The sequence below is a fragment of the Aplysia californica genome, unplaced genomic scaffold, assembly GCF_000002075.1.
Source record: "Aplysia californica isolate F4 #8 unplaced genomic scaffold, AplCal3.0 scaffold00856, whole genome shotgun sequence".
Lineage (NCBI taxonomy): Eukaryota > Metazoa > Mollusca > Gastropoda > Aplysiida > Aplysiidae > Aplysia > Aplysia californica.
Window position 1 is genome coordinate 149,319 of NW_004798126.1, and position 26,077 is coordinate 175,395.

The 26,077-nt window shown below is 40.6% G+C and overlaps 2 protein-coding genes across 2 annotated transcripts in view; both read right to left on the reverse strand.

Annotated features, from left to right (window-relative positions):
• Positions 1-2,879, reverse strand: part of LOC101858070 (huntingtin-interacting protein 1) — a gene marked incomplete in the record, with an annotated part of 68,606 nt that extends 65,727 nt beyond the window's left edge. The window contains 1 exon segment of the mRNA XM_013089008.2: positions 2,093-2,879. Coding sequence (XP_012944462.1) covers positions 2,093-2,179 — 87 coding nt within the window.
• Positions 2,880-7,165: 4,286 nt separating this feature from the next.
• LOC101855831 (pescadillo homolog) overlaps positions 7,166-26,077 on the reverse strand; it is a 23,261-nt gene continuing 4,349 nt past the window's right edge. The window contains exons 2-15 of the mRNA XM_005110132.3: positions 24,344-24,423; positions 22,827-22,980; positions 21,047-21,156; positions 20,421-20,548; positions 19,806-19,849; positions 16,700-16,789; positions 15,877-15,993; positions 15,227-15,289; positions 14,349-14,444; positions 12,556-12,689; positions 11,876-12,001; positions 11,134-11,384; positions 9,218-9,297; positions 7,166-7,708 (exon numbers count right to left, since the gene is read on the reverse strand). Of these exons, the coding sequence (XP_005110189.1) occupies positions 7,469-7,708; positions 9,218-9,297; positions 11,134-11,384; positions 11,876-12,001; positions 12,556-12,689; positions 14,349-14,444; positions 15,227-15,289; positions 15,877-15,993; positions 16,700-16,789; positions 19,806-19,849; positions 20,421-20,548; positions 21,047-21,156; positions 22,827-22,980; positions 24,344-24,423 (1,713 nt within the window). The 3' untranslated portion in view covers positions 7,166-7,468. The remainder of the gene's footprint in view (positions 7,709-9,217; positions 9,298-11,133; positions 11,385-11,875; positions 12,002-12,555; positions 12,690-14,348; positions 14,445-15,226; positions 15,290-15,876; positions 15,994-16,699; positions 16,790-19,805; positions 19,850-20,420; positions 20,549-21,046; positions 21,157-22,826; positions 22,981-24,343; positions 24,424-26,077) is intronic.

Genomic DNA, 26,077 nt, shown 5'->3' on the forward strand with positions numbered 1-26,077 from the left:
CCGTTTGGAGAAATAGAGTTTATTTTCCCGAGCATTCGGAGAAAAATAGAGCCGGCCTAATAACATAACTATGACTAGATCTAGATCTAGAATGTAGTCCAATGTAGTATAGAGGCCTAACCTAGGGTAGGTTGGGGCAACTTCGACAGGTTTGTGTAGTGCCACAAAAGTTACCGATACTGCTCCCGCGTTTATGAAAGAACACAGACTATCTTGGTATCGTTGTGCCAAGCAGCCATTCTACTTCTCGATTATTATATGTTCTTTACTCTAGTTGCATTCCGAAATTTCAACCAATCACGATTTTGTGGCATAACCTTGCTTGGGGCAACTTCGACAGGGGGTGGTGCAAATTCGACCCCCCGCATGAGGCAACTTCGACATAGGCTGAAAGAGTAAGAATATTGACTGACAGGGGCTGTGGGAAACTTCGACAGGGGGCGGTCAACAGTAGGCTAGGCCATGCCTACTGGGTTCTTATTCTACTTATTGTGCCCCCCCCCTCTCTCTCTCTCTTTCTCAACTCCTCGGGAATGCTGAATTTTCTGTATCTCTCTCTGTTTTCTCCCAGTCCTTCTCCCCCCCCCCGCTCCCTCCGAGCACGCACACTCACGAAGACACGCAATCATATCATAGGCCTACGTGTACGCACGCACACACACACACACACTCTCTCTCTCTCTCTCTCTCTCTCTCACACACACACTCTCTCTCACACACACACACACACACACATTTAGCTCCGAAAATGCGATAAATGAGCAGTCTAGATCTAGTCTTTGTCTAAATTTCTGCTAGTTTATCTGACCGGTCAAGGAAACCCATGATGAAAATGATAAAAACAAACATAAACAATAACAAGATATTAAATTAATGAAATGTGATTGTTTGTTAGTAGCCTGCTGGGGATTCTGATGAAGCTGGTAGGTCGAAATTGGACCACCCCCCTGTCGAAGTTGCATTAACCCCCAAAATCTCACCCCATAATTTTAAATAAATCATTTAAATTCAAATAATCAACATTTCTAATTCTTGTTGGATTTAAATGAACCTAAGGATACCAAAGTTTGGTTATAAATAACTGATTAGTATTTTGAAGTAAGAAAACAAGCGTGTATAAGAAAGTAAATGACGGGTGAAATATTGATTTTTTTCTTCAAGAACGAAAAGTATGCGGCCACGGAGCGCCGAACTTGGATGGGTGTTTTCTGGAGCTCTCTGACTAAAAAAAGAAACAAGTGGAAGCCTAGGAAGCCCAAATTTTATTTTTAGATAGAATCAAATGTGCAACGAATAAAAGTGGGCTTTGATAATTCCACGACACAGGGGTCAAATGATTCTCAAAAGCCAAGTCTAGGTTGAGACTGTCGAAGTTGCCCCATGGTCGAATTTGCCCCAACCTACCCTTAATGACACGTTTTAAAATTGGCAGTCTCCAGCATATAACACATCACTATCACTAGGTCAGTAGCCACTAGAATCTAAATCTAGTGTTTCTATGAGACTGAAATAATAGAATCTAGATCTAGACTTGTTAATAATGAATGTAGGAAACAAAACACTAGGACGGGCATTGCAGCACCTCAGGTTCTGTAGTGTAGTGTAGGTAGTCTAACAAAATTCTTGATCGGATCAACCAGTCAGATAACCAATTATTCCTTATTTCTACAAGAGACATGTGTATGACTTCTAGACCTAGAATCTAGACTTTGCCCCACGAAACCGATTAGATTTAGATTATTTAAATAAATAGGCCTCTCTCCCTGTGCGAGCAACATACTGGACTTTCAACGAAAACATCTTCAATGAATCACCGTGTTTAGCAACGACGTTGGTGATGAAAATCAGTGCATTCCTCCCCTTGCTAGAGGATGGGCTCAGGTCCAAGTTTCATACAAGACATGATACTATGATACAACATGAGACAGATAGATTCTAGATCTAGATCTAGATATTGAAACCCAAAAGCGATAGAATTAACATTTCCCCTCTCGTACCTTTGTAACAGACTTGCTAAGACTTCCTCAGTCCTCAGTCAACGTAAACACACACTTCATTCTCGCACGAGTTTCGCTCTCATCTCGATACTAACCTGTCTTTTCTCGAAGTTCTCTCGCTCTATCTCCAGAGAAGTCTTCCCTCTTTGGCTGACAACTTTGGGCAGATGAATAGACGACATTTCCACGGCTGGAAAAGCCTACAGAATTTATAATCCGACACTCCAAATAGTATAACTTTGTCTTCGACAAGTCGCACACTCGCCTCCTAACCGGGCCTCTGTGTATGAAGTCCAGTCAGCTTGACCGACTGCTGAGTGCGTTTATTATGATTCCGTCAGTTTGAGTTAACTGCCCCCTATCACTCCGCTAATCAAGGGGACCGCACTCTGTACGCATTGCGAAATACGTTCCGCTGGGGAAATCGGGAATATGCTAGCAGAGAACAATTGCACACCCGACAAACGCACATTGAGAAATCATGGGTGTGTTGCAATTTCTACGTCCCAATATGCTCCTTATCGATCAGAACGTTATCTCAAGCACTGAGTTAGATCAATTAGAACACTGTTAAATTATAATGGGAAAATCCGGGTTAAAATGGGAGTGCTTGAACGTTGCTGTCTTTTTTTTTTTTAAATCAAGATCAACTCTTTCTGTTCCACGCGTCAACGTCAACACATCAAACACGCCCCGCCCCCCATCCTTTCTAAACACAATGGGATCTCGTATCGGTAAATCGTGACACAGAAAGATTAACGTTGATTAATCCTTAGAGCAAATATTTTTCAAAAAAAGAAATGAGAATGTAATTGCTCAATTCAATATCAAAAACAAAAAAGTAGCAGAGTGCTCAGTTTCGTGTACCGGTAGCCTACTGACGCTACAACCACATAAGAGCAATGTACACGCACGTTCATTCAACCCGCAAAAAAACGTATTCGCAGAAAGGACACCATATTTGGAAATTCGTGAGAATGATGGGAACAAAACAGCAATATAAATTTGAAATGTATTTCTAAGAAAATGATATCGGAAAGCCCCGTTTACACGAGCGCTCTGGTTCCTTATTACTCATTCGCAAGTGACACTCTCTCGTTCACACGAATAAATCAACAGTGACGTCATTTTGATAAGGCTGGTATTTCGGTCGCTCATTTACCTATTTTGCAATTATAATCACTTGTTGTTGTCCATAGAATGATTCATTCATAAACTAGTACAGTGTAACAGTATACGTGTAGCCAACTGTGGCGACACTGACTGACAGTGGTTATATAATAAGGCCAAGCCTAGCTATGAATTATCGAGTTGATATTCAGTACACGTGTATTCAGGTCACAATGTTTTCTGTATCGTAACCGATGAAATGGAAGGAATAAAAACAGAAATACAGGATGGGAGCTTGTTGAAAGGAGCGGCTTTGTACATGTATTTTACTTTGAGTTGTTGTTTCTAAAACAACCAGGGGCAAAAAAAAAAAGAAAAAAAAATAGCACAGGCCTATCGACGCAGTACAATACGATTGTATACATGTTATATTGTAACGATCATTAGGTGCTGGTGTATGTGTAATGGTTGGGGCTTTTTTGTGGGGGGGGGGGGGCACAGAAAGAGAGATCGAGAGAGAGAGAGTGAGAGAAAGAGAGAGAGCGAGAGAGAGAAAGAGAGAGAGAGAGAGAGAATCCCAGAACGATATAGTGAAATACAGGCTACTTTTTACTGTCCCTTTACATACACCATACACATGAATGTATTCTCTTACTTTTAGTGCCCATATGACACCATACTCTTTTGTTTTGTTCTGTGTTTTACGGCGCTCGCAACTGCATAAGGTCATATGAGCGCGCAGGACACATTAAACTGTAAACATTTCCAGTTGGTAGGAAATTTTGAATTTTGCCCGGGTGGCGGCCGAAGTCTACTCTTGTCTTATCGATTTTAGACCACCAGGAGATCTTTAACGTGTGCAGCTTGTACACGAGACCACCGAAATTTTTTGCCCTTGTCCCAGAAGGCTAGGCTGTAGATCTTTCCCACATTAAGATCAGGGGTGTGGCTGGAAAGACAGTAGTCAGTAGTAAATGTCAGGAGCCCAGAGGAGGGGGAAAAGGAGGTGATGGGGTGGGAGCAGAAAGCGGAGACGAAACAAAATTAGAGGAGAGCAGGAAAGGATGTGAAAGGACACAATTTTAGAGTAGAAAATTTTCCGTTGCTTTTCGAATTCAAACCCGTGCGTGACCTATTAAATGAGAGGCGAACACCTTAACCTCTAAGCCACAGAGGCATATTCTAATGATAAAACAGGAAGAAATAGGTAAACTCTTAGGACTAACTGACTGCCGAGATCGATCTGCATGTCCTCAATACAAATTGAGAGCCAGCATGCACTAATAAGTGAACATAGTACAACATGTATAAGTGAATAGTGGGCTTACTTTTCTGTATTCTCTCATCGTTTAATATTTACATCAGTTAGATCTGTTTTGTCCATGCTGAACAAATACTTTTATTTTAAAAAAACCTTTCACATTTAGTTTTAGTAAGTGTTCTACAGTACTTTGCAACACAATGAGGTCATATCAGTGCCGAAGATTAGAGGTGTTACAAGAGAGTAACAAACACAAAAAAGGAGGAGAGATAAAGACGATAGATGTTTGATAGGAAAGAAGAAGGAAACCACACCAGAGCACCCGCCAACCACTCATTTTCACACTTGCAGCTTAACGTAACTTATACAGTCCCTGCCGGCTTTAAGCACGCCGTCATAAAGCACGTTTCGGACTCAAGCACGCTGCCATAAAGCACGTTTCGGACTCAAGCACACTAAACGGCTCTTACAGAAATGTTGCGATATAAATTACACACCTTTAAGCACGGTAACTTGGCTTCGGGCACGCTTCATTTACAAGACAGTCAATACTTTCATGATGACCCATCGAAGTTAGAACAGTCTACACCGCAGCAGTGGAGTGTGGTTAAGAGAAACACAAAGAACGCAAGTAATGGAGACATACTCACACGCGCGGAGATCAAAGACCGTGTATTCTATGGGGGGAGGAAGGCAGTGGTATGAATGTGATACAGCGTGCAGTGGCACCCACAGGCAGTACGTAGGCCTCGTGTGCTGTATCGTGACTGGCTGTCTAAATTAAGTTTTCAATTCCCATTCGACCACAAAACAAAACAAACAAATTAAAACTACCATGGCGGGTAAAAATAACAGTGCACACTTTTGCGGGACCACTATAGGCCTACTTACAAACAAAGGGAAATAGCAAAGGAAATTTCCTATATGAAAATCTCTGGATTATATCTACTTCGCACTCAAGCAAGCTTCGGAATTAAAGCATGCTTATGCTTTCTCCTGATAACCGTGCATAAAGCCGGCGTGGACTGTAGTTCTTTAGATTTTGAGACCAACTTTTTATTTAGGACTATTTCGCCGATTCAAAACTCTTGAGGTCAGCTTGTTTTTAGGACAATCAGGCCAATTCAAAACTTGATATTACTTGTTAATACTGAGCATGAGCCTTCAAGCTACATGACAAGCAAGTCAACTATTATCACTCGTATTGATGGCTGAGCTGACCGCAAGAGGTGACCAATCCATTTTAGGGTGAAATGGAGAAATCAATATGGGAATTGAAATTTTAAGCCACTCTTTTACCTGTTTATATAAGCCATAGCTTAATTCGGCATTGAGCTATTAACGTTTCTTTTTTTACTATGTTTTAGAGATTTCAATATTGTCAAAATTTCCAACTTGTTTTTCTCAAAACTGCGAAAAGTGGATATAGTCACTTCTTGCGCTCAGCCGCTGATATATGAGGGCTGTCCCACGGAAAAACGGAATTTGGCTGTAATTTGAAAACTATTCAATATTTTCACATTCTGTAAACGCACACTTGTAAAACAATCATTTAGAAATTTCCCGATTGAGCACCATGAGAATCACACAAACCAACAAGCACAGCAGTTCTCAAAAGATGGCTACCCCCTTGGAAAATTGGTCAAGGGTAGAAGTGAAGTCTGTTATTCGGTTTCTGACCGCAAAAGGTCTCAAACCTCTAGAAATACACACTGAAATAAAGTCTGTTTATGGGGAGAAAGTAATGGCAAAGTCACAGGTATATGAGTGATGTAGTAAGTTCAAAGCCGGGCACTCTGATATCGATGACAAAGTTTACCTAGGATCTTGTTTTTCTGCCAAGACTGAGGACAACAAGAGTCGCGTTAACGAACTTTATCAGACAGGCGCCTAAAAATTCGCGAAATTTGCGAGTCGCTAAACATTTCAAAGTCGACTGTCTATAGGATAGAGTTTGATGAGCTGCACTATTGAAAGGTCTCTGCTTGATGGGTTGGGGCCGAAAAAGACCAGCGGGGTCATTTTGCAGCATGGCAGCACAACGCCACACACCGCAAACGTCACGAAAGACTGGTTCCAAAGGTTCGGCTAGGAACTTCTACTACACCCCCCTCAGTCCTGACTTGGCCCTGTCAGATTATCACCTTTTTGAACCAATGAAACGCCATATTTCTGGACAGCGATTCACCGACGATGTAGACCTCGTGGAAGCCGTGAACGATTGGTTGAAATCCCTTGACGAAAAATTCTTCAGGGAGGGTATCTTCTCCCAGATCCAGCGATGGGAAAAATGTGTCCAGCGGGATGGTGATTACATTGAGAAATAAAGCACATGTTGAGGTATGATGTGTTACAGTTTTATTATAATAGGACAAAGATTTTTGCTTTTACGGACCTTTTCCGGTTTTCCGTGGGACAGCCCTCGTACAACAATCTATAATGGCGACAGCATTCACAGGTACAAAACAAGAGACGGTTAAAGCATGCACACACGTATCTATATCAACAGTTGAAAACTGTGTAGAGGCCTATGTCTGAAATTTCTTAGTTTCATAATTGTGTGAAAAGACCACTTGCATCATATCTAATACGTTGCAAGTATATGGAGTGAACATGACAAAAAATATTCCATTTTCTGACATGCTTGACATCCCCACATACTGTTTCCTTTGAAAGAGTAGTAATTTTTTATTTACACACTACATGCAACTGATACCGTCAATATAGACCTGAAAGCAACAGAAAAGAATGAATAACTGAACAGAAAGGTACCACAGATTTAACAAAAGAAAAAAAGGAGGTTTTCGTATAATTATTTATTTCCACCATACCAATGTTTGACGCAGAAAAATAACATTGCCCAATAAAATCCATGTTAACACATTTGAAGTACATCTACGGCAACAATACAAGATTTCTACCGACATGCATTCACACAGTCCTCATCATACACGTGACATAACCATTCGTCGTCATCCTCATCACAGACACTCACAACTTTTGACCAGCATACAAAAAGTATCACTTTCTAAACCCGTCCATACACACATACATCCGACACATTTATCCAAAACACGTCCACACACACACGTCAACACATCTATCCAGTTTGCTTCTTCTTTTTCTTCTTTTCCTTAGTAATCTTGTCTTTCTTCTCCTGCAGTTTTTTCGCCTCTTGTGAGCTCTTCTTTTTGGAAGTCATGATCTTGTGGTAGAGTCGGCGGTGCTTCTTTGGGATCATCATCTCACCGAGACGCTTCTCCTCAGCCTGCTGGCGTGCCAGTAACTTCCCCTTGTCCACCTTCTCCACGCGTCCCTCCGTCACGGCCATGGAGTTCACCTGTGAGGAAGGTCAAGGATGACATAAATTAGACATCATTTTATTTCTCTTCTTCTTCCCCTACTGCTTGATCTCAAACAGACATCAGCAATCATGGTTTGTCCTTGATTTCCGTACAACAGCACTACAGCAGTGTGAAAGAATAATTTGAGAAGAAGGAAATAACCGTTGAAGAGTGAACAATTTGTCAAGAGAAAGATTTATTATCTGTTACACTAAAAAGAGATGTTTTATATCAGCCCTCACTGATTTTCTCACTTTCATAAGTGATATCCAATTTAAAATAAAATGATATATCCTGCTTGAAGTCCTATACCTACCAAACCTCCCCAAGGAGCAGGGATAACCATTAAATTGCCCTTCAAATGAAGAAAAAAATAGACAAACATGAAACACATGAAATGCTCGGGGGGGGGAGAGGAGAGGAAAGGACCATTTACCAGTTTCGACATCTTGTTACTGTTCATTACTTCCGTAACTATTCAACAACAAAAAAAAAAAAAAGGGGGGGGGGGGGGGGGGGGAGGTAGGTGTGTGTGTGTGTGTGTGTGTGTGTGTGTGTGTGTGTGTGTGTGTGTGTGTGTGTGTGTGTCCACTGCGTCCCAAACCACAACCAGCAAGAAGGCAATGTGTCTTTAACAGCCCACTTAGAGGAGACAATTCCTCCATCGTACGGCTCAAACATTCTCAGTTACCTTCATAATAAACTAAGTGAAACAATACGGTCATGATAAAACAAGTATGAAAATCACAATTCAAAAGTTTGAGGGATGCTTTCCTGGTAATTGCTCTTCGTATTCTCTAACAAAATAAGTGATAATATTTGGGGAGTCCGCGGGAAAAATGGGAATAGTCCCAAACTGAAAATCACGAGGGTATCAATTTTGAACACTTGTTTACTCATAATCGTACTTTTGTTCAATTGTTAGTTGATTATTGTTGTTAGATTTCCCATTCAACAAACATAACAATAAACCACCAATCAAACAAATATGAAGTTATGAGTCCACAAGTTTTTAAAATTGACACCCTCACAATTTCCAGTTTGTGACTATGCCCGTTTTTCCCATGGACTCCTCATCTATAATTCACCAGTACATTACAGTGTCGATTGTTATGCAGCTTGCTTCATAAAGGAGCCGCAGTTTTCTCCCCTTTACAATACACAGGTAATGTATTCGGCTGAGCTCATAGCTGGATTCGTAATGATATGAACAGTCATAACTCACATCTTGAACACAACTCAGGTAGTCAAATGGTTAGGCAACCAGGCTCGTTATCATGAGACTGCGCACTCAGGGGGTTCAAGGCTCAGCTTGATTTGACGCTGTGTCCTTGGGAAAAGCACTTGGCACAAATTTTTGCGTTTGGCTCAAACCTTTTGGAGGTGGACATTGATTTCGGAGATCCCGCCTCTTTCACAGGACAGATCATTGAGTGACACAGACAAGACCAGAATTGGTTTTTAAGTGTAAAAGACCCCTCGCAGTCAGAGAATGCAGCTCTCACCTTTGACTTCTTTGCCACTTTGCCCTCTGTTTCTGCTTCTTCTGTGTCCTGCCTCTGCCTCTTTCTGCTCTTAGGCTTCTCTGAAGACACAACAAGGCAAAAGAATACTTTAAAAGAAAACAGACTGTATTACAAATGACTAATAAAATATGGCAATTAGCTTTTCAAAAGGATAAAGAAATAATTCTACAGGGGGAAAAAAAAAAAAAAAGAAAGGAAAAACCCCCCCCAAACAAGCAATATTTGCTGAAAAAATTTACTACCTGGAAATTTTTTTTACTACCCAGCAAATCAAGCCCCACACCAGCTCGAAAAAGGGAGTTCATTAGCACCATCACTAACATATATTATCATTACAAAATATATGGAACAAAAACAACACGCAACGTCTAGTCAACAAAATGGAGGATAGACAGACGATCGCAAGCTTGCTCGCCGCTAGATTTAGTTTTAGTTATGAGTAATGTTTTACATCGCTCCCAACTGAATAAGGCCATATGAGCAACAAGGGGTAAATGTCAACAGAAAAATCCAAACGGGCAATCAAGCTTACCCTGCTCACCTTTCTAGCCTAAACAGCACAAAGTCTGCTTCGACTATCAAGAAATAGTGTGTCACAAGAGTGACAAACATACAAAAGAAGTAGAGGGAAAATGACGATAGTAAGGATAAGAAGAAAAAGCAGCAGTCCCCCCTATGTTGTTACGGCACAGTAAAAGCATGACATTGATAAATCAGCCCATTCTTACAATTCTACTGTGCATAAGAGCATGTTAACAACCCCCCCCCCCCTTTGGGAATGGCCTAAAGACGCTTCAGTCAGTAGCACTGGTTGGGGGGGGGGGTTTAGATTTAGACCTAATGTGTGCACACAGGGTGACTGCCAAACTGGCTTCTCAATTATCCAGGGGGTCATCCATTTTCCAGAGGCATGTTACATATCAACACACACAAACACACGAAAAATATACCCAGTCAACAACATGTCAGTGTTGCACTGGGGTCTTGTTTGACTTACCCTAAGTATTTCAGTGTGTGATAAATTTTCCTCTCATTATTTATATATTAAAAAATGAATCCTGCTTTGAGCGTTCGGAAGGGCCTTGAACAAGAATTTTGACTGTTAAGAAGCAATCTGGGTGTCATGACTCATAATATTATGAACATGAAAGGCAATAGCTCAAACTCAATAACTTGAATGGCTCTAGTAGACCCATGCAGTGAGAGAGTGGTATGAACTGCGGGAGGGCAAGATGCAGTGACACTGAAAATCTACCGGCCTTGAACAGAAAGCTACAATATTGTTATAATTTACTATCACCCATCCAAAGTTTTTGTCCTCTGGTGTTGCCTTCAGCACCCCACCCCCCCTCCCCCGAGGGCATCTTTAAATAAAAAAATAAATAATCCCATTCCGTAGTCCTAGGCCTATACTTCGCAACGCTCAGACTTTGAATGAACTTTGGCGACCACAACAATTTCTGAAAGCGAAAGTAGATCTTGATTTTCCCGATCGAGCCTCGGTGTCACACACACTTTCGCCTGCCGGCATAGCCGCTTTTTCGCATGAAACTTACTCTCGGACAGTGAAAAGGTGAACGAATATTGCATCACAACAGCGACCAGCAAAAACGGAGTCATGTACAGCGGCTAGGGTTCAATGAAGCCTTGCTGTCTTCATCATTCCGTAAGCGGGTTAATTTACAACTGTTTACCAAATGTTTACTACCTTCACGGCGCATTTACTACCATTTACGACCAGGGAGTCAAATTTATGACTTTTTTACGACTTTACTGGGCACCCTGAAACAAGACCAAGAAAAGGTCAGATTCTATTACAAATGATTCACAAAATGAGGCGATAAGCCTTTTTCTTCTTGACAATGGGTAGCCGTCTTGTACAATGTTGACTGTACCTTCTTCTTCTTCCTCCTCTTCCTCTTCTTCCTCACTGTCCTCTGGCTCAGATTCATCCTCCTCCGCCTCGTCAAGACCTTTGATGCGGTTGAGGAACTTGACTTTGTCTTCCGGTACATACTCTCCTTCCTTCTCCTCCACAAAGGGAGACAGATGAGGGGGGCATGGTACTCCAGGGAAGTAATCCTTCACTGGCAGCAAAACCCGAGCGTTGATGCAGTCAAACACCCACTGGGGCTGCACATACGTCCTGGAAAAAAATCATTGCTGTCAATATATATTCACATATTGTTCCATCTTAGAGTTGAAATGATATCATCGTACCTTCTCACTCACATTCTCATAGTCAATGAATAAGATCACAAAAAGGTCACCGAAAAAGGGAAATGGAAAAAAGGAAAATGAGTAGCAGTCCACGGTACCCGCCAACCACCCAGGTATCGGGGACCCCCAACGTTATAACAGCAGACCACATAACAACAAACTAAATTACATAGAGGAATCAGCTTTGATGTATTCGATATACAGTATAAAACGGATAGCTCGAATTTGCCGGGACCGGAAAAAAAAAAAAGCGGAAGCAGGCACAGTTCGACAGAGGCATTATTTTGAGTCTCCTGTGTTCAAGCTATCCGTGTTATGCTGTAGTTATCTAAAATGACATCTCAAATTCCCGATCGCTGAATCTGGGACAGTTGGCAAGTTTGCAACGAGATAGAGGTCAGATGAGCGCCTACTGACCTGTCCAGTCTCTGGTTCTGTACAGCAGGTCGGTCAACAATCTGGTGAGTGACGCAGTCGTCCGATTCCTCATACGTCGCGCCCAGCCCAAGCATGTCGTCCCAGGATGCCTGGCCACTGCATGATCTGGAGGGAGGGGAAAAACAAATTCATTCAGTACAAGATCATTTCTTAAACAGAAATTTAAAAAAAGAAGAAGAAAGGGGAGGAAAAGAATGACCACTGCATCTCATTATTACCATGGGAAAAGAACAAAATCACATGACCTGGTCATTTTTTATTTTTTTTAAAGGAAGAAAAAAGAGAAAAAAAGATAGAAAAAAAAGAGAAGAGGGAGGAGGAAAGGAAAAAGAGAGATGGCAACACATCGCTACTGCACGATCTGGACAGACCCAGGGAAAAAATAAAATCACACGACAAGATCATTTTTGAAAAAAAAAAAAAAAAAAAAAGAAAGGAAGAGAAAGAGGAAGAAAAAACAAAGAAAATAAGAAAGAAGCTGAAGAAGAAGAAAAAGAGGAACAAATGCATAGAAGCATCATCTCTGGCCCAAATGTTGACGTGCGATGACCCGACATGTCATTGCATATGGTCACTAGCTTTCATCTTGCACTCCATCATACTTAGACCAGTTCGTGACTTGCAGCATAGACACAGCACAACGACAGAGAAACACTCACCGAATGACAAACGTCAGCTCATCTCTTGGGACCTCCCTGCCAAGGAAAAATTTCAACCCCTTGAACAAGCTCTGCAGTTGTCGCACACTCTCTGCCTCCAATTTTGACTTTTCCACAAAGTCTGGATCGTCTTCCTGATTACAAAAACAGAAACAACGAATTTATGAAAACACCAGGCATCTGAGACAAAAGAACATTTGTTTTAATCCTAACTCTGATCCAGGGTCGATTTTCCAGCCTGCCAATAATAACAGGACTGCTCAGGCTGAGAGGCTGTTTTTACAGCATAGTGTTTTTGAACTCCAGAAACAGTATCACAATGTATGGGTTCCAAGGTGAAAGTTCTTAAAAGAAACCAATTCAAAAATAAAAAAGTTCACTTCAACAACCACGAGTTAATGAGTTCAGAAGCAGCAATTGACACAACCATGTCATAATGGGACTTTATGTATGGAAACAGAAATCTAAAGAAAGTGAAGGCACAACTTTGAAAAGCCCTGAGCCGCTGAGATTTGACCATGACACTTCTCAGTTCAAACCAGAAATTTTACCTGGCCCTCAACTTAGTAATAAGACAAGAGAATAAAATCAGGTTAACTCAAACAACCATTCAATAACAAAAAAAACAACACGTAAACTCCAATACATGACAGACAAAGTGTAGAGTTTAAAATTTGTACAAGTAGAGGCCAAAGACATAGTGAAAATATTTTACATACTATAAAAAGCTAGCACGAGCAAGTGCAATAAACCTCATCAGTTCACGATCTCTCTGTGTGTCAATGAGACACTGGGGGATATTACTACTGCATGCTAACTTGAGATAGCGTGTTAGTTTCACAACGTAACACATCCTCAAAGTTTTTGGGGCTTGGAGATCAGGCTACAATTGAAGACAAAAGTTAAAAAAATATAGTCGAACCTGTGTAAGACGGCCACCCATTGTCAAGGAGAAAAGTGGCCGCATAAGACAGGCGGCCGTCTTAGGCAGGACTGATCAAGACCAGGAAAACAAACCATTCCTTTCTGAGGTCCCAACCGAAGATAACCACATCATTGCTGTTGTTTTCGCTGGGTTTTTTTCTTCTTTTTTTTCTTTTGTCGCTGCTTTTGTGCAAGAGTGACAATAAAACGAAATGTGTCAGACAAGGAGGACCGAGTGCTATGGTAAAACAATGACAAACACACAGGTCGCCACCACTCGGAGAAAGAGCGATGCTTCTGTCACAAGTTCATGTTGACGTCCATTGTTTCTTTGTTACAGACTGGGTAAACAGTGACCACTCATCTCACTTACGATTTGCGTATGAGTTGTGGGCAGGGCTTATGGCTATTGGTTATGAGGGATCACACGCTTACCTCACCAGAAGCTGAAAAATTGTTACCGGGTACCTATTGGTCAACAGTGGGAGGGGCCTACGCAACATGATCGATTGGAGGGACTGTCTTACAACAACGACAGGTGATTGAATTATGACGGCTCGCCCACAACGCCCGGGGCCAATGCACAATTTATGACAAAACATAATGGAGTCACTAAGGTGGCCGTCTAAGACAGGTGTTATTGCTCAGTGCGATAGGAGTTGTGAGTTAAAATAAGGTGGCCGCGGCCGCATTGGACAGGTGCCCGTTTTACACAGTAAAGTTATATAGGAAAAAAAAGCAAGGGGGGAAATGGAAAGTGGCCGTCTTATAGAGGTGGCCGTCAGGGCAGGTTTCACTGTATTTATAAGGTAATAATATAGAATAATATCATCTTTGAAATAATAATAAATGACAATTGAGCGACTTACGGTGGCTGCATTGAGCTGATCCACCTCTGGGTCATCTTCTTCCTCCTCTACAAAATCTCCGGCCGACTTGATGGGCAAGGACAAACAAGCCAAATGCTGAAACAGAACACAGTTTAAAACATCATTAAATACAAACATCTAAATCCTCACAAAATACAAAAACAGTGTCAATCATCCTTCCAAAAATGTGTGGAAATGAAAAAGACTGACAACACAAAATGAAACATTTAAAAAAAGAATTTAACCAATGTTTCCACAAGTCACCTGTATATGAGAATATTGAAGAGCTTCTTTGTCTGGGAAATACGAACTGATCCACATAATATCTAAACAAGTAAAACAAATAAGTGAGTATGCAAAGGGTGAAACAGAAAGTTGAAACATTTGATCTAGGGAATATTACATATCTTTGTCCCCACCCCCTTCCCCCATTGGAGAAACTTGGCTTGACCTTACTTGTAAAATGATGTAAAACCCCCCCCCCCCCCCCTCAAAAACAAGGTTACTATTATTACTCATGACACAATGGAAAATTTCTGTGGGATTTGAGGAATAACTTCAAAGACTAACAAATTTGCCAGCTTCTTATGAAAGTACAGAAATCTAAGACAAGGATGACATGTGCCATTGATTCATGGTACATTTCGATTATGTTGTTCACTAACCATGGAACTGGAAGAAATATGTAAACTGTTTCAATGTAAAAAAAATAATAAATTATTGCCAAAGTCGATCTGCAGGTCCTCAATTTTTAAAAATCAGGAGTCGGCATGCACCAGAAACTGTATAAAGGCATTGTGGGCTAACTCATGTGTCTGCTATTATCAGGGTTTTTGTAACAGCATAGTGCCGATCGATAAACTCATTAACGTTTGTACCTCATCCATTTTGTCTCCTTCCAGGCAGAACTTTTTAGACACATAGCCGATCTCCTCTTCAATCTAGTGGAAAAAATAAAACAATGAGAATACAAGAAGTGTTCAGTTCAAAAAGAAAAAGGAAAACACCTCAAAATCCTACACTTAAGAGAGGCTGCTTTCATCTGAATTTTTATTACAGTGGAGGGTTATATTACTTCGATAAAGAGAGAACTGAGACTCCTCTGATTTAGTCTTGAGTGAATTAACTCTCATCATCCTGCAAATCTGCTCTAAATACAGACAATGCTCAAGTATATTTTTTGGAAGAGAAGCACATCCACACAATAATGCTCATACAGTGCATGGGAAGGAGCAAGACATATTACAAACAGAAAAGGGAAAGAAAAGAAGTAGGACCTACCAGTGCCACCCTGTAACTACCTACATTGACAAACTCATAGAAAATAAAAATGAAAAAAGGGCAGCACAGTTGAGACAGTCCACATGTGGCCTATGTGAAACACAAAATGGCAACCATGACAGATGAGAGAGAAATACATTAAAAAAACAATCAAACCAATAATGAAATTAATAAAGGACAAAAAAAGTCAATAGCAGAAGCAGCAAAGAGACAAATCCAAAAAAAAAAGAGAGAGAATGGGGCGTACCTGTGGTGGATAGACCAGATGAGAATCGCTGTACAGCTTGATGTTGATGTGGCCCAAAAGGACAGAGTGGTACTCCGCAAATGTCTTCATGATCTTGTAGTCCACCTCTTGCGGATGCTGCCAGTCACAGGAATAGATTAGTTGTAGAAGCAAAAACATACAAACAGCATACTAAAAGACACAAAATAATAATAATAATAATAATACATGACATTTATGTAGCGCTCAACCACAATTAAAGCACTAAGACTCAGACAACTAAAGTGATTCCTGAAACCTGCTAACTAATTTTCGCACCCGGTTAAAATATATATATCACAAAACAAAATAACCACAACAACAGCGCTTCCCCATGCATGTTTCAATAATCACTAAATCATAATAACCATAAGAGATTGCCTTATCCTATTCTAACTGTTAACAGTGTATATGAGGGGCTGAGATGTAAAACCCGCTACATCCAGTTTAGCACTTTTGAGAAAATCATCTTTTATTAATGCTGCTAATCACACAAACATGCGTAAAAAGAAGATTTTTTTGGTGGCTTTTATGAAGTACGCGTTGGGCTTTGGCCGAAAACACTGTGCAACTGATAGCAGGCAACAAATTTTTCCAAAACGTCGCTTAACCGGTTTTGCATCATTTTGTTTAGATATAATGACAAGGTGTAAGACATCCCTCTAGCACAACCTTGTTTCTCCCCGAAAATGAGTGAGCCATCTTAGTTCCTTTTTTATTTGCATTCTGTTCCCAATCCCTTGAAACTTCTGTAGCAAATGCCTAGATGGGGAAGTTGTTCTGATGAGCCACTTCACAAACTTACCTGGTGCCCTCGTTTGTGTGACACAACCCATGTGATGGTCTCCCCTTTGATGTCTGCCTGGTAGTAAATGCCCTTGATCGATACAAACACCTAAATGTAGCAAAAAATGAGAAAACAAAGGCATTATTACTATTTCAACATGACCCAGCAACACAAAGCTGTCATGTAGCAGAATCATACTACAATTTTTTCAAATAAAGGTTCCGTGCTCTTACAACTGCAGCACATTTAGACCATTATAAACAATCAAGCACAATTCAAGACCTTTTTCAAATTGGTTTATTTTTTCTCTTTAGAAAGAATCATAACCAGTCGGAATCCTTAAACATTATCTGATGTAACTAAAGAGTTTCCCATGGAATGGTACAATGGAACACAGCTAGAAATACGATGGTCCCGTATCTGAGAAGAGAGGGCGGCCACTTCTGTCTTAAGAAACACACACATACAGCTGCCATTTTAAGAACAAGAAAATAACACCAGCCATATGGACATTCAAAATGTGTTTAAAAACAGGGTGTACAGCAATATGCGAGGTATCGTGGTGAAATCAAGCTGTCGTCAAAATAATGAAATCAAAGAAACCTGGCAACTGGGCAATTTTGTTTGATATTTCTTTTTTTAGGCTCAACAACTTTTATGTCCATTTAAAACACATTTCTGGGTAGATTTTATTCTGAAAAACGTTGATCAGCGGTACAAAAATTGTAAAAGTGCGGTTTTTAAGGACACTCAAGCTTTGGAAATCACCAAACTTTGGTTGCCATGTACTTACTTATTTTACCTCAGACACCAGGTGATCTCCACCTTCTTCAATTGCAAATATCTTGACTCCTATCCAAAGTAGGTGGGTATTTTAATTTTTTAAAAGTGAAAACAGATGAACAAGTTTTAAGACGATGCAAACAACTCCACATGCCCAAAAATTGAAAGGCGCCTGATTCCACTGCATCGTGACACATATTTCCTGAAAAAATGTACTACCTGGAAAAAAATTTACTTCCCAGCAAATCAAGCCCCACAGCAGCTTGAGAAAAGGAATTCATTTGCGCCATCAATAAAATATCAATATTACACATCCATTTTTCAGAGGCATGTTACATAAAAACACACACACACAATATATCCAGTCAACAAATCTGTGTCGCACTGGGGTCTTGTTTGACTTAAGCATTTCAGTGTGTTATATTTTCCTCTCATTATTATATTTAAAAATGAATCCTGCTTTGAGCATGTGGAAGGGCCTAGAACCGGAATACCGACTGTCAAGAACCAGTGTGGAACTCATGATTCATATTATGAACGTGAAAGACAAAAATTATTGCTCCAACTCAAAGTAGAGCAATAACTTGAACTGCTCAAGTAGACCCATGCAGTGTGAGAGTTGTAACAACTGAGGGAGGGCAAGATGCAGTGACACTGAAAATCTGCCAGTTTTGAACAGAAAGCTACAATATAGTTATTTACTATCACCCATCCAATGAAAAGTGTACACTTTAGTTCAATAACACAGCTTACAAGGTATGAATGATACCGATTCTATACACGGCCTACACCAACGTGTCCTGTCAGGGTGGCCAGGGAAATCTTCCTCCTAAAAATCCTACCACACCCAAAAAAAATCCTACCACTATAGGTCAAGTTGTTTCTTGCCGTTGTCTGTGTTACGGCTCTCGTCAAAGAGAATCACGTAGAAAGGGCTATTTCGTACACATCTTACGATAGCGGACTTGATCACCGATTCTATACACGGCCTACACCAACGCGTCCTGTCAGGGTGGCCAGGGAAATCTTCCTCCTACTATTGGTGCTCCTTTCAGTATCGCTCACAACCTTTGCTCTGTTCTTGGTAAAGCTAAGAATAGATTTTGCACCACACTGCCTGGTTTGGGCTTTCATGTGATTTTGAAATATCATGAGACTGTTCAAAGCCCTTACATCCGAATGACCAATGACAAACACTTGGGAACAAAACTGACATCCGAACTTGCTTTTATCATGTGGATACTCCATCAATCATTCTGAATACTTAAGGTTGGACAACCAATCAGTGTTGATAAAGAAGCACTTTCCCATTGTACTGGATCTAGTCTAGATCTCTCTCTAAATATAGTCTACACATATAGTCACAAAAATCACTCGAAAAATAAGTCCGTCTCTAGCCTGGGTTTCAGTATGCCAAAAGTGCTGTCAATCTACTCTTCAAAGACTATCTTGCTGAGTTTTTCCATGGTCATAGATCAAGAATCTAGATGCTGTCACTTTCACCAACCATCTATACTTCGCTACGCTCACACTTTGAATGAATATTGGAGACCCCATCAACCGCCGGTACTCACACGATGCCATATCTTGTGATGCGAACACGAGCAGGTTCACTGACTGGTCATGACAACTAGCCCGACAATCTAAAAATCGGACGACTTTGGTATTTTCTTTTCTTTTTTTTCCCCACAAGTGACAGCACAGTGACTAATGCGAGTATAGATTAAATTTTATTTGCAAGGTGACACAGTGAAAGATCTTGATTTTCCCGATCGAACCTCGGTGTCACATACATGTCCGCCTGCCGCCATGGCCGCCTGTTCGCGTGAAACGTACTCTCAGATCGGGGAAAGCTTAACGAATATTATACCACAATTGCGACCATAAAAAATGAACTTACTGACCTTATCAGACTTGGTTTTCAAATATTCGAGTTCCGCGATACTGATACTACTCAGAGATTGTACTACTACTAAGATCGATCCCTCAAGACGACGGCAAATACAAAAAATCAAAGACATGCAACCCGATATCTAGAGTGTCGAGCATCTGCAAAAGATGGGACTTGGTAATCGTTGAGTAACACGGCTACGACTCTGTTCACTGAAAAGACTCAGGGGACCATTACTCATGTTCATTACCCAGGTTTAATTTACTACAATCACATCACATTTATTTCCATTTACGACCAGGGCACTGAATCTACAACATTTTTACGACTTAACAACCTTGCTGGACATCCTGTTAAATTGAAAATTTGAGGGTACTTAAGCTATTTGTACTACTATGTAAAAATCAACACAAGACCAAAATGGCACGTGATCTGAAAGACAGTACTCACCTTTCGTAATGCCTTGGTGGCCATCACAAAGTGTTGGAACTCAACTACGGGAAAACACACAAAAGTTAGTCATTTTTAGTTTTAGTAGAAGTTTTACAGCGCTCGCAACTGCATAAGGTCATATGAGTGCCAGGAGATTAGAGCTGTTACAAGAGAGTAAAAACCAAACATAAAAAAAGAAGAAGGGGAGATAAGGACGAGAGATGTTTGATAGGAAAGGAGGAGCAGTCAGTCAAAGATACCAGAAAAATAATGTCACTAATTTCAATTAAATTATTCTGAGAATCATTCATAGAGAAGAATAACAACTTAGAACAATGAACATGCACGTTAAAAGCACTGGACAACTGTAAGCTAGGAAAGAAGCGAGGCACTCCAGCACTACCATTGTTTTCTAAAAAGTCTGAATGGTACACAAATAGATAGCCGATTTTTAAAAAACATCAAGATAGTAGTCTCAGTTTGATATCTATTGGGAAATGGAGTGGTTACACAACGAAATTCTTGATAAATTGAAATGTTTTCATTTATGTGCAAATACACCAACGACATAAGATCTCTATGTAAAATAGAATAATAAGTCCCAAACACCCCTCCAAAAACTGCAACGCTCACCGGTTCTTTTGCGACACAATTGCACAAGATCCACATGAATCAGCTTGGAGTGAGGGAGTGAGGCAAAAACAAAGCTCAAGTTGAGGCAGTCGTCCAGGTCCCGTAGCGCATCAGTGAACGACGGATATCTGGAACACAAGAGGAGACAAAACTTTAACCTGAAATGTTCTTGTTTGTAAAACAGAGAGAAATTAACCACTAAGAAACTTTGAAGAAGTCAAAAGTTTTTCAATGTACGGTCTGATGAAATACATTGGCAGAAACACAAATACTCAAATGAATCTCGAAATCTCAATTATGATGATTTTTCGGAGTGTGAATTTTAACCACAGAGCTAAATACTGGGGCCCTCCGAGAACACCAAACCCCAGGAGGGCTGACCTTTAATCTCACAAGACACTACACCAGTACTTGCCAACCTGAACAATATAATCCACCAGTGGATGATTAAGTTATTTTGGTAGGCATTAGTTAGGGATCACCCAAATAGCAACAGATATTATTTATTTAATCTCCAGTTGGAAATTCATCTAGGTGAAGTGTTAAAAAATGATCTATTTGTGTTGCAAGTACTGTAAAAAAACTCTTACTAAAAACAACAATTTAAAAAAAATACCCAACCCTACCTCTCCTTGATCACAGACTTCAAGCTGTACACTGGTTTGTTGTCTCTAATGATGGACTCTGCAAATCTGTTTTTCTTTGCAATAGCTTTTTTGAGTCTCCGCACATAATGCTGAAAGAAGACAAAATAATGATAATCATAATAATAATATGACAAGGACCAATTTCATTGATCCCACGATGAGAGATTCATACAGGGCCGGCTGAACAGAAGTAACTATTTCAAATATACAGGAACATACATATACAATTTCTGTAGTCTCCCTCCCACATATATCTTTTACAGTAGTCTCCGCCTAAATGCACACCATACAAAAGCACACTCTGCTCAAACGCACACTTTCTTCATCTGGCGGATTTTTTACAACATAATTTAGGCGTACAAACGCAGTCACTCCCTTTAAACGCATCCTCCGATACGCGAAACACGCCGACAGGTTAGGCTTGACAAGGAGAAATTTTCACTACAACATGCTCAGCTTGCATAAGACAAGCCTAGAAAACTGGATATTTGGTAAGTGTGCCCTTCACACCAAACAAAAAAAGTGACGGAGAGCGTTTTTCACACCTAATTTCCACAGCCACATAGGTCATGGTCTAGGGTTGGTCGGTGAAACGGGGGACTGAACTGTTTTTTCATTGGTTACTGGAAATGTACCTTTGAGACAAGGTTTCTCACTGGTGTTTGGGTGACTGCATGTAATGTTTAGAAAGACCTAGGACTATGATGTGCAACACGCGTGGAGGCATGAGTGCCGCAAAACAGACAGGTCTCTATAGGATTCAAGATTAGCCAAGTAAGCCTAATCAGCTGCGCTCGAAAAACTTACATTCTTATAACGTACTTGTTCAGTGAATCACAATAGAAATGTTTCTCTGAATGAAGGTCTATGATTCTGATGTCGTCCATGAATTTACCGTCGGGGTGGTCGCTTGGAAAGCCACGTGGCTGGGCCGTCGTCTCTATCACTATCTCAAACAGTTTCCTCTTAGACTATCTGTTCCTGGTGTTTTATAGTGCATATTCATTACACTGAGTCTGCCCCCCCCCTCCCCCCATTCAACGCCTTTGTAGCCTTAAATGCATTCGGGGAATCCTTCACAAAACAGTCATGTGACATCACATTATCTGCCCAAAGTGACCCCCACCCCTCAAGGGAGGTCACTAGAATATCAAGGCAATGAAATGACTGCGTCCCTTCCTCCCTTTGCAAAGGATCATGTAAACATACGCTCGGAGTAAACACACATTTAGTGACGCTAAGGAGCCCTCCCGAGCACTGTGCGTTTAAGCGGAGACTACTGTCATCCTTTTTCTACATCTGAGAGATTCACTCAATCCATGTACGAGAAACACACCACCTACAAAAATGGTCGCTTTTAAGGACAAGCGGGCTAACCCAGATTTTGGGGGTTTCCAGAAATCTTAACCTACAACAAAAGTGGGCATTGCCCTACCTATAGGAAAAGTTCGGTTTCATTGGTGTGTATATTTGTTTGGTTATAGAGAAAACTCTCTTTGTCTTTTGAAGAAACTGAACAAGGGGCAAAAACTTTACCTTCGATTTTCACAAAACAGCATTTTTATGGGATCGCCCCCTTGTGCTTAAAAGCCACCAAATGTAACCTTAAATTATAAACAAAATATTATATTTGCCAATCATCCATTTCCCACAGGCATGTTACATAACAATGACAGTGCACTCCGTTTATATATTATAAACTATTGGACTAACTAAACAAAATGTAGGTAAGCAGATATTGCATCTTGTTAGCTTTTACCTTTTTCTCTCTAAATTTGTTGATGAGAGGTTCATGTGACAGAAACTGGATGTCTTTGAGATTGTAGTAGGTCTTGATGGCTGTACTACCTTTGTTCACTTTCTTTTTGTGTAGAGGCTCCACCGGGTAAATGCCCTTGAAGACGCACAACGTTCTGATGGACAAATATAAGTGTAACAATGTAAAAAATTCAAAATCGTCCTACAACTGTGAAACCCACCCACTATTTCTACAGGCCTCATCTCTACAAGTTGTAAGACTCTTGGAAAGCACAAGTTATCTTGTTCTTGTTTCAGGAAGCAACATCCCTGCACTTCGGACATGACCATTGATGCTCTGTTGCTCTCTCCAAAATGTTGCCGAGGGTCCCTCTACTGATTGTGCCAGTAAGCACAAGTTATAGAACAGTTAAGTAGTAATCCAACACAAAAATGACTATTTCGTCACAAAAAGCAAATTAAGAGCATTAGCAACATTGAAATGGAAAAGATGTCAAAACTAGAGTAACCACTACTAACTAAGCTTCTTAGATGAGCCTATTTTGTAAAAGATTCTGGACATACATGCACACAATTCCCTTCAACAGACTGATTTCAGCAAGTCTTCTTCTTCCAGGTCTCATCACATTTGAAATCGGGTATCTATCATATACTAGTCAGTCCTGCTTTGTTCCTCTGTAGGCCCGTACAGCATCTCCTGTAGTGTTAACTCACCCGGGACGCAGGTTTTGGACCAGCTTTGCACCCAGAGACACACGATTTTGAGTCAACCTTGAAAGTCTGCCATTTTTTCCCTTTTGACATTTAAAATGCTGTTTTCCCTATCTAATCTACACATTTAATAATTGGACTTTGCCTTAAATCTAACCCAATTTGCCTGGATATATTCCTGAGCTTGCCAGGACCCCTACAAAAATGGTGTATGAGGAGACCCCCATTCCCCAAGCTGACAGTGAAAAAATGCAGAAACAAACAAGATAAAGTTACAACACTATAATGCAGCTAAAAACACATCACAACATAATTTAGTCCAAATACTTTGAAGAAATAGTTAAAGCCACTGTGAATAGTCCTTCTTTGTATGGCACTACCACCAGAAGATCCGTGTTCTTTGTCACCTCTCCACGGCCTTCACAAATCGCCACAGAAAAATTACAAACAAACGAATCTACACGGTCTAGGGGAAATAAATACAAAATAAAAATGGCTTAGCAATGTCAAATAAAAGTTTGTTCCTCGGATGTGTCTCCAACGGAACTCAAGGCTATCGGACGTATATACACCCGTTGCGTCCTGAATATGTGTCAATAGGGTTTCACCACATTTCCTGTCCTGTATCCTGCACTGCTGGATAATGTACTCCACAATTTGGTCTGCTTCTCCATACTGGCATTTTGGTGATTGTGTACTAAATTAAAATCAGCAAGTCTTATTTGGTAACGAGCCATCATAATGATCATACGACATAAACCGAGTAACAGGCCTCAATCAAAAACACCCCATGGGTGTGATACATACCTGAAGTCTGGGAGAGAGAGCTGCAACTTCTTTAAGGCTTTGTTTCTCGACACAAAAGCTGTTGCCGCTCCTCTCTCATACTGCATGGAAAGAAAAATAAATGACATAAAATACAACCAACTGCTTTTAAGCAGCCTTCACCACTTAACTAGACTAACATCTTTCCAACTAGGTAACTAGTAGATCCAGATCTAGTAAAGAACAAAAATTAACAGAGAACATTGATTACTAATCAAGATTAAGTTCTTATTTATCTAAAGAGTACCGGTTGGGGTCACCAAAGTTCATTCAAAGTCTTGAGCGCTGCAAAGTATTATAGGGCTCCGGAATGAGGAGATTATTGATTTTTTAAAAAGATACAGTCGGGGGAGGGGTGGGGTTGAAGGCAACATCGGATGACAAAAACTGAACTTGGAGTTCTGAACAGCCCGGTTACCATGCACGTGACACTGAGACTACGTACCCGGTTGCCGGTTACCGTGTCATCCAGCATGTAAAAAAAACAAAAAACATCCCCCCACCGCCACGCCCCGTTCACACCTTAGGCCTACACACACACACACACATGGGACATTCGCAATTATTATTAACAAATCTCGAGAACGGAAACTGTTAGGAGAAATAAAGTTCAAGTCTATTTTCTCGAACATTCGGAGAAATAGAGTAAAATTACTGGGTCGGTCAAAATTAGGACGAAAACAGGCACGTCGACTTTAAAGCTTTATATATCTCCTTTCTGCCTTGCCCTAGGGACAAACCGAAACCAGCTACAGGAAGCCCTGTGATTGGATGACCCCAGGAATGTACTGTTTCAGCTTGTTCGCATATTTGAGGCCCTTACTGGGTGCAAAAGTGACACCCGATTTATCTACGTGTTCAGTCACATTTTTTTGTGTTTTCTCATGGATTCAGGCAGAATATTGACATTCGGTCATTTTCAATTATTATCACATGAATTTTAATGCTTGTTATCAACACTTGGACACAATGATAGTTTGTATAAAGTGGTTTTCACCATTTATAGCTATTTTAATGAGTATGTATCTGACCCCCTCTACCACGTGGTATCTAAGACTCTGCTACACTGATATCTGACTGTATTACACACTGGTATCAGACTCTACTACACTGGTGTCTGACTGAGCTAATATACTGTATCTGACTTTACTATTATTTCAATTATGCACAAAATCTTGATTCTTTATTATAAAACCATAGGCACTATATTATCTTATGTGTCCGAAGGCTGAGAAACTATGGATTTTATGTTACAATCCAGGCACCCCCCCTTTGGGCAAAAACGGCGAGACTGAACTGCAAATTCTCTTTCATCCTTGATAGGGCCTCATATGCAAATAACTCTCCAGCTTTCAGAGTTTACCAAAACGGGGAATCTAGGCCACAGGCTCCTTCATCCACAACCAACTCTTCCGTGGAAAGAGCCTCACGCTGTTTTGCTCAGTTGATAAAGAAAAAGCTGTCTTAAGGACTATTTTTAGCGAAATATCGCCGTAACTGTTGTTTCAACGAAAGTAAGGGAGGTTGCTTTAGGTTTGTGTGCCACTCTTTTGAGGCTAGATTTAAAAACAAAGTTTTAAAAGAATTTTTTGTACTCCAGTGCCCGACAGCTAAAAAAACCCCTGCTGCTCTCAAAATTAGCGTCCGCGAGAAACGAACTACTCGCTGGCACTACCCGCAAATGAGCGGGTAGCGAACCGTCCGTTTGTGAAGATT